The sequence below is a fragment of the Pogonomyrmex barbatus genome, unplaced genomic scaffold (genome assembly GCF_055798465.1).
Source record: "Pogonomyrmex barbatus isolate J1 unplaced genomic scaffold, ASM5579846v1 scaffold3, whole genome shotgun sequence".
Taxonomy (NCBI): domain Eukaryota; kingdom Metazoa; phylum Arthropoda; class Insecta; order Hymenoptera; family Formicidae; genus Pogonomyrmex; species Pogonomyrmex barbatus.
The window spans coordinates 22342651-22359802 of NW_028297127.1; the positions used below are offsets into that span (position 1 = coordinate 22342651).

General features: G+C 39.6%; 2 protein-coding genes across 4 annotated transcripts in view; one reads left to right on the forward strand and one right to left on the reverse strand.

The window, feature by feature from the left end:
- m (zona pellucida domain-containing protein miniature) overlaps nt 1–4722 on the forward strand; it is a 21700-nt gene extending 16978 nt beyond the window's left edge. For both annotated transcript variants that reach the window (XM_089079315.1, XM_089079314.1), the window contains exons 4-8: nt 8–201; nt 880–1002; nt 1093–1307; nt 1414–1806; nt 1895–4722. In XM_089079315.1, coding sequence (XP_088935441.1) covers nt 8–201; nt 880–1002; nt 1093–1307; nt 1414–1806; nt 1895–2485 — 1516 coding nt within the window. In that variant the 3' untranslated portion in view covers nt 2486–4722. The remainder of the gene's footprint in view (nt 1–7; nt 202–879; nt 1003–1092; nt 1308–1413; nt 1807–1894) is intronic.
- dy (transmembrane protein dusky) lies at nt 4602–14429 on the reverse strand. 2 transcript variants are annotated; one of them, XM_011645908.3, is made up of 3 exons: nt 14280–14429; nt 9822–9904; nt 4602–7472 (listed from the first exon to the last, which is right to left on the reverse strand). In XM_011645908.3, coding segments are annotated over exons 1-3 (1797 nt in total). In that variant the 5' UTR covers nt 14281–14429; the 3' UTR covers nt 4602–5759. The 2 variants fall into 2 exon arrangements, with proteins under 2 accessions (XP_011644210.2, XP_011644211.2); XM_011645909.3 differs by having other exon boundaries at nt 14296–14421.
- Between the last annotated feature and the right edge of the window lie 2723 nt (nt 14430–17152).

A 17152-nucleotide genomic window follows, 5' to 3' on the forward strand; every position in this document is an offset into this window, starting at 1 on the left:
ACTCCAGGTGCGGTACGAAACCAGACATGCACGGACAGTTTTACGAGAATACCGTGGTGGTCCAGTACGATAAAGACCTACTCGAAGTTTGGGATGAGGCTAAACGATTGCGATGCGAATGGTTCAACGATTACGAGAAGACCGCGTCGAAACCGCCGATGGTTATCGCGGACCTCGACGTGATACAACTGGACTTTAGAGGTACGCAACACCTCGCAACTTATGCGCTCCCATCAAATGTCATCTTTCAATGGAGATAAATCATCGACATACATTCTCCGAGTTCTCATGGCGATACTATCGAAACTACTGTGCGACATCCGCGTGCGCGAGAAACTCCTTCGATTGCCATCTGTTGCTACAAACAATCTTAAACGGCAGACAGAATCGTGTGCTCTTCTAAGACTCTTTCAAGTTTTTCTGGATTACCGCGGTCGTTAAACGCGTCCAAGTAAACGCGCAACGTGGTTCCACAGTGATCATTTTCTATTAAAATGACACGTATGGATACTTTGCTTTCGAACGTGCGTTATGAGAGATAGATAGCGGTACATTTAATGCGCGCAAACATATCACGAGACACACACACACACACACACACACACACGCACACTGTATCTCGTGCACCCGTTCGCGGTTGGCCGCAGATGAAACCGTAGTACCATCGGTTAATTTTAGTATAGTTATATACGCAACATATACAAAGCTAACGTGTATTTAAGGTATGCGGAGGTACGTGTACAGGATACTCGAAGAACAGGAATAATCATATTTCTAAATTAACTGATCTGATGCTCCCTTCTACGGAGTATTATAATCCACTTTTTAGAGAAAAACGATTATAGTGCGCATGTAACATATATTCATCGCTCTTTATAGGCGACAATGTGGATTGTTGGATGGAAATTCAGCATGGCAAGGGTCCGTGGGCGCCACCCGTGTCTGGCATCGTGCCGCTTGGCTCCACTCTCACTCTGGTCGTCGCCATAAACGATTATCGAGGTAACGAGTTCTCCAGGTAGATGAAACTTTTCGGACGAACGGAACGCTAACGGGCGCTAACGTAATTTTCTGTTATTTAACCGAGCACAGGTGAGTTCGACATGCGGGTCAAGTCGTGCGTCGCTTCGGATGGAGGTGGTCATACGATACAGCTTAGCGACGAGTTCGGCTGCGTGCTGAGACCGAAAATGATTAGCCGGTTCTTGAAAGCGCGCGGTTCGGACGATCGCGCGACCGTCATCACGTATGCCTTCTTTCATGCCTTTAAATTTCCAGATGCATTAAGCGTTCATATCAAATGCAAGGTAATAATCCATAATTTTCAAATGTGTAATTGTGCAATGTTTGTGAGCATTCACATGGATTTCCTCCAACAAATGAAAAAATTTGAAAATCAAATTCTTTTTTAAGGTGGAAATATGTCGACATGGTTGCTTGGATCATTGTCAATTGAGCGGTTCTGTAGCTCACTATATTCAAGAAAGAAAGGATCAAATACGACCGCAATATATTGAGAGTACATCAGCCTCTATCATTTCTAACGATAACGATAACAGTAGCGCGGACAAAGACAACGAAGATGCAAGTGACAGTGCGGAAGAACAGGAAGATAGTTCTCTGTACGATGACGTTATCCAAAATGGCGATGAAATGACATCGATCGGCGGACATTTCCTGGACGTTGAAAAATCAATTCCAAAAGCACAGGCACAGACGAGTAATCGACTACCTTTAACCGTGACTGAGACGCAACACGATAGCGAGGTCCATCCGGATGATGTCGATTTATCAAAACCATTTATGGTAAACGTAGAAATACGTATTATATTTAATTATAATTCGATTCGAACTAAATGTAAATAACATCGTTATTTGGCGTTATCTCTTTCAGGAACCATCGCGAGTAAACAGGTACGAGAGTGAGCAGGATCAATTCCCGCATGGACCACGGAATCTGGAAGAGAATGGCGATACGGTGCCGGTGACGCCGCTCTCCGCCAGCGTCACCCGCCGAAAACGCTCGGTGACGGTGACGGATAGAAAAGCGCGCAGTGCCGACGTCGGCGTCAGCGGTATTTACGAAGTCATCTCCGAAGCGGATCTGGCCTTTAGTCCGGACACGCACGCCGAGGCAGTGACGGTCTTTCAAGGCAGGATACGCGAGGAGGTCGTTTACGGGATCTGTCTGCCGGTGCCGGGTTTCAGCGCGCTTTTCATCGTCGTTGCGCTCTCGGCGGTCGTTTCCGCCCTCGTTGCGGGCGCGATGCTGCACCGGTTGCAAGCGCAGCGGGACGTCACCGCTGGTAGCAGGGAGAACGACCAGGCTGGGGTACACGCCAATAACAACGGCTGGCTATCTTATGGTCTACTCCGCGTGCGTTGCACCCCACGATCCACCCCTCATCACCCCGATCAATTACAACAAAAACAGATCAACGTAGCTTCGCAGATCGCTGCGGATCCGTCAATCGAGCGAAATTGACGACACTTGACGACGCTTGACGCTTGACGCTTAAGCTCACGATTTTAAAACGCGTGGGCCGGGTGTGTTTGAGGAGAGACAATGTGCAATAATACGCTGTACAAAGTATCATAAGTGCGTAAGGAGCTGCGCGCGCGATTATATCGAGCATAACAAGCATTTTGTAGAGAAATACGCAGAGGTGGGCTAAAAAAGATGGAAAACTATTATTTCTCACTAATGTTTGGATATCCTCCTGCGAATCGCGCGACAACATTGAATTCTCGCGAATCACAGGATTGTTGAGGATTCTATTTCTGCTAAATACTTGTATTAGTCTGATTTTAGTGAAACTATTTTGTAATTCTCGTAACGTGAATCTCATAACGCGATTTTCCATCGTAAATTTCGCATTGTTATTTCTCCTGAACTCTTGTTAAGCAACGACAATATCATACTGTTTTCATAAATCTCCTTGCAAATAAATTTTTAATCGAATGATTCTGGAAGATGAAAAATTATGAGAATCACTGATAGACAGATCGCGATTTTGCGAAGATTTTGATTAATAATAAAAATCATGGGTAAAAATCATGTAGAAAGTAACCTAAGAAAATAATATAGAAAATATTTCATAATTATTGTATTAATAGATACTCGTAAGATTAATGTATTTTCTTTTTTGTCATACGAATAGTAAAAATGATACAACTACGATCGCTCCGGTACATCGAGTTGTCTTTTAGAGAATTTAGATTATTAACAGGTATTATTATACTGTGTTTATGAGTCTCTAGGATATTGAATCGTGTTCGATTCTACGATATATTCTCGTCATATAGAGATCGTTAATGATTTGCTCTAAGGAGGCTAAAAGAAATATTTATCTCGGATATGGCAAATGTGTATAAAATATGTTAACAGTTTTTTGGGGAAAGCGCTGATACAAAGCAAATAAATATTCAAGTCCCATCATATCCACTCCTTTACTCTTCTTCCAAGTTTCCATAAGGGTTTCCCACGGGTTTGTGCGCAAGATTTGAAAAAGAATTTATAATTTTTCCCCGTTTAAATTCCACGTAGATAAATAGACTGTTGCAAATCATAGTATATATTAAGACATATAATTTTCGTTTTAATCGAATTTCTGATGAATTTCTTACCTGATATACATAAGTAAACACATTGAAACTGTTCATACCGAAACGGTCTCACGCAAAGATCTTTTCCAAAGATATTTGCGATATGGATCGTATCTTGTATTTATGATACAAATTGTATTCGTTTTCTTTCATCTCACATGAACTTATTTAAATTTTAATAATGAACGAACAAAAAATTTCATTTTTTTACTCGTCCAAAAGACTTGCAAGTTGCCAAGTATGTAATATTTAAAATTAGATGTTAAGTTATTCATACATATATGCATACACGTGTAAAAACTTTTCATACACTTAGATTGAATAATTTTAATTTAAGCGCAGCATTTGTACACGCGCGATCAGCATTAAGCACTAGGCTGAAAATTTAAAAACATGACATCGCCTGTGACAGCGAATGAAAAACGTTCAAACAAAAGTAAGGCGATATAATACAACTATTTAGTTGAAAAATTACGTTTTTATTTAATATAAATAAATAAATAAGTAATAGAAAATGGCAAGAAATATATTTACAGAATTTTTAATATACGATTGAACCCCAATTATAATTTATTTTGTATACAAGATCAATTGATTGACTTTATTGATTAATAAAATAACTAAATAAAGATTTATATGAAATTAATTAAATGGCCGAAGAAAATTCGCAACTTGTAGGATACCTCTTGCGTATTACTATACGTAGGTCTACCTTATGCACTAGATAGATCACGCTGCAAATATAAACTAATGACTGCATACACGATTCTGTATATGATTTATTGAATTGTTTTACTGAATCGCATTTTTTTTTAACAAATTTTCTAATAGCAACTATTAGTTACTATTTGATCGTAGTAACAATAGTGCGATAGAAAATACAAGACACAAGATTGTCGCGCGATGACCTTATCAAAATTGTATCTTTTAGAAAATAGCTTAAGATTCATACAATAATGTTAACAACATACACATGAAACAAAGCAAACCTCGTCTTACAACCAAGACTGCATAATTTATTATTATTTGCTGTTTCATATACCAGTACAATATTTTGGCACTTCTGATTTACGCAAAATCTCCCATATAAGAGAAAAAGTTATATAAATAAACTTAAATAAGTAAATATTTCTGAAAATATAACTGAAAATTTCTCATTTTGGTGATACGTATTCGTTCGTCAATAACTTAATTATTAATTACTTTATTGATTGCAATAAAATGATATTTTTGCACTTTGTAACTTTATTTTAGTTTGCCGCGTATGTGGAATATATTTTATATAGAATTCTGTTCAAACATCTTTAAAAATATCTTTAAAAAATTTGAATGGATGAATAGGTAATAAATATAAATAATAATATTAACAATAATTATTATTAACATAAATGCTATATTGTAGACTATTTTGTAGTGAAATTTCCACTTTATTATTACCTAGTCGCGTATTGAGCATTGTTAAACGAGAATCCCAAATACCAAAAAGAGAAAAAGACTAAATAAGTAGGTAAGTAATAAACGCAGAAACAGGTTTGATTATCTTTGACTAAATTTTCGGCGTATTGCCTATGTTTTTGCCTATAAAGGCCTGAGCTTAAGTTTCATTATGACGAAGCACAACTCTATGGAGACGTTATCACGTTAGGAAAACGCAGCTTTACATAAAGTCGTGCTTGCGACACTCGGATAGCCTCTAGGAAACCTGAAGATTCGCGATTTCGAAGACCAGTTTTATATAAAGTTCGCCTGGTCTTATTGTAGAAATGCTCCGTTGCGTATATGTTTCATCTCTCTTATTTCGAAATCTTGTGGATAAACATATAAATAAATAAATATATAAAAAATACTGTCAGTTAATGGCCAAAGGTATTTAAGATATAGAAGATTTCTATCCGTTTACCGCTAATTTTTTGTCTTGACAAAGCATTCGCAGCCAAAACTAATCTTCTTTTCTCTGCACGATCGCATTCGTCCAACGGAGGTACCAACCTCTCGCGAGGACACGTTTCAACACGATATTGCAGAGAAAATCACGTAAAAACCGGTTTCGAAGAAGAGGACTGTGCGATTCGATAGCCCAATTCTTCCAGCGCAAAGATATGAGGAGGATCACCGGAGGATCACTCGGGGTGATTCGGCGTGAATATCTATTTCTATGAGTAAAAGCACGTTCTCGAAGATTTCTTCGTCGCACCGTTCTGTTCGACGTTACAAAACGCCGCGGATTTCTTGGCTCTCGCCGAGAAGGGCCTGAGACGCATAAAGAGGTAGGCGGACAACACACAGGAAGAAAGCAGAACGGCGAATAATACGATGAGGGTAATCGCGAATCCAGGAGTGGTCATGCAGATCATAGTCGAGCTGGCCGTGTTCTCCTGACGTTGCGGGAATACCATCGTTGGTCCCTGGTTCGGCTCACCGTTGTTGCTATCGTCGATGGAAAAGGTCAAGTCACCGGTTGAGACAACTCGAATAATCTGATTCACACCTACGGCCTTTTGCGGATTATGTACGATCTCTCGGGATTTCCTCCTCCTTTCGTCTCGGGGTCGTCCAGCCGCTGCCTGTAAATAGGCTTCCAACGGCGGGATTGGAGGCGGAAGAGCGTATCCGACATCGGGATGCCTACTCCCCGTCGAGGAGTGATGGTGGTGATTCTCCAGAAGACCCTGATTCTCCAAAAGCGGCGACGATTCCGAACACTGATCCGGACATTGATATCGGCAGATCTGTATAGTACACTGGAAATGTACCTCCATGGAATCCGGAAATTTGAACGCCTGGAAATGAGCGTACGACAGTACCGACGCTGACGCGCCGAAATTTTTAATTTTTGTAAATCTGGACATCAACTTTGGTCGTGTGATACAGCCTCGTTGGTCCACCAATTGTATCGGCGCGCGTTTGCCATCGTGGGCCATGCAATTTCTCACGAGCATATCGAATTTCGAATCGTCATCTTTGATCGCGAGTACCATCGTCATCGTTTGACCGATCTTGACTAGTCCCGAAACCTCAGAAGCCCACGGACCTTTGCCAACCTGTATTTGCATCCAGCATCCGACGTTGTCACCGGCGAAATCCGCGCGAACCACATCCAACATGTCTACGGGAAACGGACGAAACGTGACCGATTTTTCGTACAGATCGTGCCAGGTACAGCGCAGTTTTCGCGCCTGGTCCCAGACCTCTTGCACCTGAGGATCGTATTGCACCACTATAATATTCTCGAAGAACGTCCCGGATCCGGACTCGGCACCGTAACCGTACAATCCGTTCTCCGTATTGCCGGCCGTGCCGCATGCGTGTATGCTGATCTCGAAGTTGACGGATGTGCGACCAAGTCCCGCGGGTAGATGTACACAATTAATGTTACTGTAGTGACCTTTACTAAAGACTATACCGTAGAACGGCTTATCGAAACCGAGATAAACTTTCATCAGGCTCTTCTCACATTTCACATCCAGCGACACGATCTTGGGCATATCAACCGTTGGCACTGGCCATGGTTCGACGCCAACCCCGGTGCCAACACCACTACTGCCAGTGGTATAGATCTTATCCATGGCTTCCGATTGCGCTTTAGACGGCGGCAATGGCGGTGGTGGACCGTGATAAGCGACATTATGATGCGGACGCGGCAGACTCACAGCACCTCGACTCGGTGGTAGCAAGGGATGACCTCGAAGACCACCCGATTTATAATGGTTTCCTCCCGCTATAGAATCCTTATCCGCAATAGAATCCAATGCCAATTGATCGGAATTAATTAATTCGTTATCCTGGCGATTCAGTGCCGAATTCTCGTTTCGATTATCCTCTCCCGGAATCGCTTCCACAACTTCGACCTCTTCGGCTCGAGCCAGCTATAAGAAAACCAAATAATTACGCGTTGGCAAACAAAAATTGCATTAACAAATATATTTCAAATATATTCGTGTCTCCAATTTTAAAGCTATTATAATATATAAAGAATATATTGTAAGAAATAAAAACCGGTGACCGGTTCGGATGTGTGCAATGTGAAATGGTAGAATTTGTCAAATTCTTGCGAAACTCTAGTCGTGCATTTTTACGACGCTACGTTAGAATCTTAACTTCTTTCGGATCGTAAATTACTTATATCACACTCGATTTACAATAAAACCAACGATCACATCGAGATTTTATTCGCAAATTTCATCTTTCGCATTCCGATCGCGCGCTGATGAATGTGACAAACGTCACGATTCGGGGTACTAATTTTTGGGTACACACACCGACGAAAAAAACGACGAGACAACGGTATTCTTCATTTCTCACGCTTCGCGCTCAATGAAAAACCTAAGTATGTCAAACTCGATAGAATCGTAGTAAGCCGAGAATGGCGGTACGGACTCGATCGTCCGTTTCGATTATCCGATCGGACAAATGGAGCGATCGTCGAAAGAGTTATTTCCGGTGGCGCGACAGCCGAGGGCAACACACGGCACACGGGGGGACAAGTCGCCGGCGGCGACAAACCTGTTTCCGAGTATTCAACGAACGTCAACGTTGGAGGTTCGAGCCAGACGGTGGGGATAAGGGGGTTGCGAGGTAGGGAGACCGGGACGGAATAGGAGCATCGAGTCGGTGTGTATAGAACTGTACGTTATACTGGTCGATTGCGTCACGTGTGACCTTAGGGCATAACGGACCACCCGTGTCTTTAGCCGTGGGTCAATCGGTCAGTTCCGCGCACATGTTCGGCGGTCCTCTTTCTCGTCCCTCGGACTATCCGTCTATTCATTCGTCCTGTCATGGATTTTCAATGTGCGCGTCCCATAATTCGACGAAGACCTACTGAGTCACTTGCACGGATCTCGATGACGACGGCGAACAAGATGCGACAAGCCGCGACTCACCATGAATGACGCGAATCGTGAAACGCCATGATACGTCAAACACGTATACGCGATGCTACTCGATGTTACGTCTTTGACATCACAACAATAGCACATTATTTGTTTCCTATCGAGACCGACAAAATAATAAATGTATAAGCGTCATTTAAGCAAACATATTTGACCTTCCAAGAAAGAAATTTATTATATTAATTAATTGTAAAAGTATAAAGCACGGATATGAGCGAGAATATATAATAGGACAAAGAGAGAAAAAAATCACGCAAATCCTTTATCGTGAAATTTACTACAATCTCTCATACATATATCATATTTTTAAAAAATTTTCGTTCAAAAGATTGATCAGACTTGGATATAACGGTCTAAAAAAAGACTAATCCGTTATCCCGCATAATTTGTAAGAGACATCAACGACAGACGGGCGAGGTAATCGAGTAACGAAGGCAATAATGTCTGATGATGACACGAAAACGATTTATTTATTCATCCCATCGCATCGCCGTGCTCTTATATATAAAGTTAGCGATAATACCGTCGAATCGGAAAGTTAAGCGAGAAATAAAGACGGTGCGAACACACATGCATCGAAAATCGTGTCGGGCCACAGGAATGCAGGATGAAAAGGGTACACCGAGATGGTACGCGATCACACGAAGAAACCGGTCGTTCCCCGCGTGGGATTTTTGCGCACCACCTTGTAAGAGAGTGGCCCGACGTACGATGCACGATGCACGATGCACGATGCGCGATGCGCGATGCACGATGCACGATGAAACGTTACTCAGGTTCTGGTAGACAGTGGACGAGCCGGATCGGAGCGCCGTCCTCGCCGCTCCTCGCGCACCATTTTGAGACATCGGGCCGGGCGAGTCGCCCTTAGCTCTGGGTCAGAGCACTGGGTAACGGCATTGCCCGGCCACGTGCGTATCCACCGCGATATCTGGGTTATAATGTAGTAATTATCCACGCAGACGTGCCGACCTATCCCCCGCTCGAGAGAAAGAGACCCCTCTCGCGCCGAGATGCCGCGCGCCACGTTTTTCTCACGTGTAGTGGTCTCGCATCGAACGAGAAAATGGATCGATATCCATTCTTCCAATAGTAAACTTCATTCATCGTCTTTCTTTCTCTCGTTTTCCGGAAATATTTAGATTAACATTTTCTTCGGCTTTGGATGCTTTGGTTGCGATGATCGATCGAATAACGTGCATCTGCAACGTGAGTCTTAATCTCTGAGATACGGGATATACCTCTGATACATCTCAGGTACGGTGGCCGATCGACACACTTTTAAAAAAACTTTTGAATAGAATAAAACACATGTTCACTCACCCCCTTTAATAGGAGACAGGCTAGGATGTAAATGCGTGACTGCATACCGCGTTGGTGTCCACGGTGAAATGCTATTGGTATCACTGAAAACCAATAATTACCAATATTAAGACCAATATTAATTACCAAGTTTAAGCATGACGTTGAAAATTTAGTAAACAATAATGTAATTCGCAGTATTGCGCCAAAAAATTCTTTTACGCGAAAATAAAAACAAAAAGTAACTTTTAATTTCTGAAAAAATGTGCATTAGCAAAGACAGCAGTTTGGCAGCTTTAAAGCGTAATAACTACCTGTAACTGATAATCGTACAATCGAATAATTGTACAAGTCGAGAGATTTGTCTCTCCCAGCTATCTTACTACGGTAAGCTTTTCTGTCGGCGTAACCACCGACCGCACTCGATCACACAATCGCGACCTGTAATTAAAGTTTTATCAAATCTATAATTAATAAGAATTTTTAGAAAAGCATCGAACGACGTAGGTCCGTTCGATCAAAGCAAACTTTACATCATATCATTAGACATCGTTAGTATTAACCGCTGCTCATTTCCGTTTGCGGCAAAGGACGCATCTACAACAGGGCAGCCCGTTGTCGAACTCGCGTTTCACTCGTTTCGCTCGTGTTTGATCGCCAATTATCAGGCAACATGTTCGCCTCGCGCAACCACTAAGCCACCTGTCCCAAATTCCTCTCGAATGTCCGGGTTTTCGCTCCGTTACTTCGTTGTAACTGTGGAGACGCGGTCGCGGTCTATTGATGCAAGTCGAATTCGCTAAATTTGCAGGAGCGCACATACAGAAGCAAACGTACAAATTTCACGTATAATTGCTTAGCTGGAAATGGGACAAGTGTATTTGCTTGTGCAAGTTGTTAAGTAAATATCCAGCACAGATATTTAACGAATCTCGCATCGACTCTAATTACGATACATTACGATATGACACGAGTTGAACCAGAGGATGATTTTGTCGTGATGCATCTTTTATATAAAAAAAAAAAAAAAAAAAGAGGAAAGAAACGCGAAAATATAATATGCCACTAACTTATATTACCACTGTACACAAGACGAAAGTTTTCAGGTTGTGTGATGCAACTTTCTTTCAGAGAATAAAATACCTAATTACAAAAGAGGAAGTGTGTAAACGGAAAAAGAAACTAATTGAAACCCAGAAACTGGTTTTATTTAAAACCGTAATGAAATACTTGGCGAGGCTTTTATCAGATGTAAATTGAGACACAAACGAGAAAGGCAGTCATGTAAATAGCGGGTAGGTAAATTTATGTCGCGTGTAGGTACTAATTTATCTAATGGTCGTGCTTGAATATGTCTTCCGTTTTAACGCTCTCTTAACGAAGAACATGCGGCAGAAATGCCTTCGCATCCGTGCATTCTTTTTCGCGGCGCACGCCGCGAAATATGTGTGAGGTCCGCGTGACATGTATATCGTATACGTAATACGTATGACGATATAAATCTTATATATACACGTATCTTCTAAACTATCTTCAGATTAAACAAATTACTCACGATGCTCACGTAATAAGAAAACCGGTTCTCCTCTCGCCCATGTGTATTGTCGCGATACTTTGTTTTCAGATGCGCGTGCGTTAAATGTATCATCTCGATCTAATCTTGATCTTGAAATTAAAAATTTCATTTATCAAGTTTTAAACGCTTTCTGGTCTTGACGCTATAACGACGCGTGAATGGCGTGACCGCTTTCGCACGCGCATGAAAGAGAAAAGCCGGAGACGATATGCAAGTCGTCTATGCGCGGTGCCGGTGCAGCCGGTGTCCAAGCTGGTATGCCATACGTTCTATGAATGTAGGCAAGTAGGCTCCCGTCGACGCTCGCGGACCGCACGCGCGCGCACACGTGGAGTCCAAGTCAAAAGGACCAACCGGTTAGTCGGGCGCGGCCGTCGCTTTTCGTCCCCTTTGCGAATTCGGTATTCATTTCACACTTTATATGTATATAAAGTATCGCGCAGATCGTAGCACCTAAAATCGAAAGAGTTGCGAACGACTCTGATTTGAAGTCTGACAGACTTCCTCGGAACCGCTCTGATTAAAGAAAACAAAGATAAGATTTAAAGGCATTTTTCGCGTTTGTTAAATGTTATATATTTAATGTTGTAATTAAATAACACTAAATGATAAATGTTTATTTGATGTTTTGCAGTGAATGATGTTAAAAATGTCTCAACTGTCTCAACCATGTGGACTGTAACTGTCGAAAGCACCTGGCTACCTGAAAAGATAGCCGCGAAAAATGCAAAGTCATTAGATCATATATCATATATATGTTATATGTTATTCCGCTTTTGCAATTCGTGTCACGATAAACTGCGACACCTGTTTCTTCTCTTACGAGTAGCCTGTACTCGAATGAAAATCACTGCCAGCTGTTTACACGTCTTCCGTTCCACGTTAACCATGAATCGGGCATACCAAAGATGTGGCATGATGCCAAATACATATAACGGTTTCGTTAATGTTGTAATTCCAAAGTCGGGCATTCGCATAATGAATAACCTAATAGCGACCTATATAGAAAGAACGTAGAAATTTTTTTGTTTCCTTGTCCCCCTTCCCCATTATCTTGTCCCCCCCCCCCCCCTCCCATGTAACAAACGTCCAGAAAGATATCGCGTAATGCGAATAATAAATAGTACGCTAAATGCTGATAACTGGAAAAAAATTAAATAAATACATTGATGAATTTATATTAAATTCATCTGTTTTAAACTTGAGTTTTAAATTTAAGTATCTTTGATCACTCAATCAATTGTTTCCACCCCCCTCTTTCGTTCTCATTTCGTTAATTATCTCGCTCTAAAGTGATTACATAGTCTGTACTATATAAACCTTCTGCATACAATTTCTCAGAAATAATTATTCACAATGTGTAAGTTAATAATATGTTGTGAAAATTGCCGGCAAACTTGTTAACAAATTAAAACCTAGCATCGTTCTCGGATATATTCGATCGTGACACGCATTCATTATAATTATATCGCAATAGACGATATAATGATATCGGCACGATCTATATTGCTAATCTTATTTCACGACACGGCAATCGCATAATAATCAAGTACACAGAGTAATCTGATCACTTCTGTCTACACTTGTGAATAAGAGAAAATGTATCAATGAGATACAGGGAGTAAAATAAAAGAAATTGTTTATTAATTTTTAATAAATCGATAGAAATCTATATTAATAAAAGTTTCAATATCGAAATGAAAACGTAATCTGCGATTTGTAAATTTAACTTTTTAGACAAATTTGTAAGCAAATATAGCAGAATATAAAGTGACGTATTCGCGTTTTCAAAATCTACATAAAAATGTACAATTTAAAAGCGTGTGTTCTCTGCTAACAACTCGATATGGAGCTAACTTTTTTATTCGGTAAATGTGCGAGTTCGCACATATCATAAAAAATCCACAGTCTACTTCTTTTAGCATGGGATCTCGATCTCATTTGATTACATCGTTTGCACAACGGTGTACGAAATTACGCACTTTTTACTTATCGTGCATTTTCTAATTCGACGCATCGTAACAATCAGCTGCATCTCGGCTCGTTGTTTTATGTGCACGTTATGACACGTTAATATTCTATTTCTTGACGCTTATATTTACGCGATTATAACAATAGATGAGAAAAGGTAGGATAATTTTAAAAGAATCCCTACCGACGTTACAGGTTCATTAGACAATGTTGTTCCGTCATAGCAAACGTTCGCTAGAGTAGAAACGATCACGTGGCTGAGTATATATCGTGCCGCATCTCCTACAGCGCGTCGTATAATTTCTCTCAATGAGCCTGCGCTCCGGCCGTTATTAACACATTAACGAGGCGCGAAACGATGACGTGCGTCCTACCTCTAATAACTTAATCAGTGACGTAGCGCTAATTGGATTATCCGTGCAACGTAGCCGGTCGTTAACCGCCGGCGTGTACGTACGTCCGCCAGACGCTCAAGAAGCGCATTTAATAGCCGCGAATTATCTATAACGACGTTTTCATTTTCACCGTGCTTACACATGCCGCGCTTACACATGTGGCGCTAAGAACCATGGAGTATTTAAAGAATTAAATTTCTGTTCTTTGTCGCGCACCCAGTTATAGTTTAGGACAGGTTGCTCTCGAAGATAGTGAAATAAACACGTATTCTCGCAGGGGTGCAGGATCCTTTATCTCGATCCTTTCAACGTTCATCTCGCGCGGAACGAATTCTTTATTCTAACGGTAATAGTATATATATATATATAGTATATAACATAATACCGAATCTATCGTGAGACAATTTCGTCTCACGTTGTTCTCCTTTGAATCAAACAAACGAATTTACAGAAAAATAAATACGATGATCGAATATTCGACCAATTGGATTATTCTTCTATTCGATACTTGATATCGGCGGCGCCATGATATCTTACTTTTTTGAGCCGATACCTAGTAAGTAAATCCGGATGCGAGTGGTGTTGCCAACGTGCTTGGTCCTTCTTCGGGTGTCGGACGAAGAAACGAAGAAACGAACTGAACGATAATTCGCCCGAGGATCGCTACATCGATCTTCGGTTCGCGGAATCGCGGTTGGATACCGGCTAGGTAGTTGGTCCCGGCTCACAACCACGGCTGCGATTTCACACGCTGCAACCGCTCGCGCGCTAAAGATAAGATTGGCAAACGTATCGCTAGCGAGGTGCGAATTTCGACATTCGTCCGAAACGGAGTCCGATAAGAGAGCCTTCGGAAGCTCCGTGCGTGCGACTGATCTCACTTTGTGATGACGCGCTACTCCGCGATGCTCGACAGCTAGAGAAAGAGGCGCGCGCGCGCGCGGGGCAGCATGCGGCCTCGCCGGTCTCGGAGTCGGAGGTGCACGCGAGAACTTGAAGAGTCGGAATAGGGTACACCTGTCCGATATACGGAGTATACTACAAACGTAGCGGCCCGCCCCCTGACCCAGACAGCCGGTACAGTTATATAGGTCCCTCGCGTCGCGAGCGGAGGATATCTCTCCTCGTTCTCGCTACATTCTCATATTCGTCTTCGTGAGTCTGTGACTCGATCACGATAACGATACCGATACTCGTTATTGTGAGAGGGAGCAAGAAAGAATACACGTCGAATGTACCTCGCGAATCTACCTCGTACCCTATATCGCGTATATCGCGTTTAGAGCGAAATAATTAATTATGTCAGATAGATTTTAATGAAATTTGATTTGGTAACGATAATCGGGGAGAGCTTCTTATGAAGAACCCCGATGAACGAATTTTTTTACGATAATAAACTTTCCAGCTTAGCTTTCTAACGTTTATTCTCTAGTATACGATGTATTGAAAAAAAACGTTCGTGAAGAAGAAAGATCCATGTAGTACGAAGAGTCGCGTTGCACCCTTATTAAACTCTCGCATTTGTATGTTGCGTCCTACGCAATTCATGTAGAAATAAATAACGAAATACCAATGTTACGATCGTGTTATTGTTAAAGTTAAATTATAATGTGAAATTATGATTATTATTTGTAATATATGTGCACACACACATAGATATGTCAAATCTATGTCCAAACGCACTTACTACAGCCATCCAATTATATTGTCCCTATTTATAATAATATTTATTATAGCAACTTTTGCGTTTTGAAAAAAATGTTTTATTCGTTAATCATTGAACGATATTTCATATTTTATTTCACATTTTTGTAACTCAAATATATTAGATAGATGTTTATTATTTAACAACATATAAAACAGTTACAAATATACATACCGCGGTATACCGCTAACGCAACAGATTAAAGATACTGTACATATTTATAATTAAATCTTATATAAATATGTATATGTATATATATATATATATATATATATATATATAAATTTTTATGTACTAGTTTAAAGCTAAAAAAGTTTCAATGTCGATATCATCTATTGAAAACATTATTCAATGAGAAGAAATTAAATGTTTTATTATTAACAAATTCTATTGTCAATTTACAAATTAAATTACCGTAAGTAATTCAATTCAGTAGTTCAATTTAATTATAAAATAATTTATCTCTAAAATATTTTTAATATTAATTAAAAGTAAATGGAACAGTTTAATAAAAGAAAGCAGGCAAATTCTGTATTAGCAAATTGAATATATCGCATATAGTGGCCTCTAGAACTGCATTTCGAATGCAAAATGTATTAAATATAAAAAGCAATGATATTTAACAATTGCTGATAATTTATCAATCGATGGTCATGTAAAAAGCATATTTGCCGACATAGCTTGTATAATAATTCTCATTACTTTGGATTTTCATCAACTCCGATTAACTTAATCGACCGATTATTCCACTGGAATTGACCAATCGCAATTTGTTCACAAATTTAACAACAAAACGATTGATCAATTCCAAAATAATCGACCGATTAAATTAATTGGAATTGAAAGTGGTCCTAAATGATCATGACATCGAAAAAATTAATATCAGATCGATAAAATATAATTTTATTAATGTGCTTAAAAAAACGCAACCATAGATAAATTATCATATTATCTTATTGAGCGAATGTAAAAATAATTTGATCAGCTCCATTGCTCGTAAGAATAATAAAAATTGTATCAGTTTAATTTAGATTTACATACACAAAATGTACAAAATGTAACGTGCAAATTATTTTATAATTAATTATTAATAACTGCAATAAAAATAATATATAATTGTATAATAGTATATAATTATATAATTATATAATTGTATATATTTCCTACATAAGTAAAAATAATTTTGTTGATTTTATGATAGAATAAAATACATATATAATATGGTTTTTAAAAAAATAGATAAATATTATTATATTTAATTATTATATTTAAATATAATTTTACTCGAGAAAAATTAATATTCAATTTATATACATACATTTTAATAAATAATATATGACACAAATAAAATTGATTATTAGAGCTGTACACCATAGTAAATATATATATATATATATATATATATATATATATATATATATATATGAAAAAAACCTATATCTTTCTGAATGACTGTTAGAAACAATAATTGAAGTTTCTTAAGACATTTTACAATTCGCCCTATAAAATTTGATATCATTGATATGTGTTAGGTGATTGATATGGCATTTATGTATTTGATCAATCGCACTTGACATTTGTTATACGATCGTATGTGAATTATGTGTTGTTATCAAAGATCGAATAGCAACAAAATATTCACGTCGAAACGTGGTTCCACGATAATACTCTCATTAACCAGAATATCGTCCAACTGGTTTGTTTG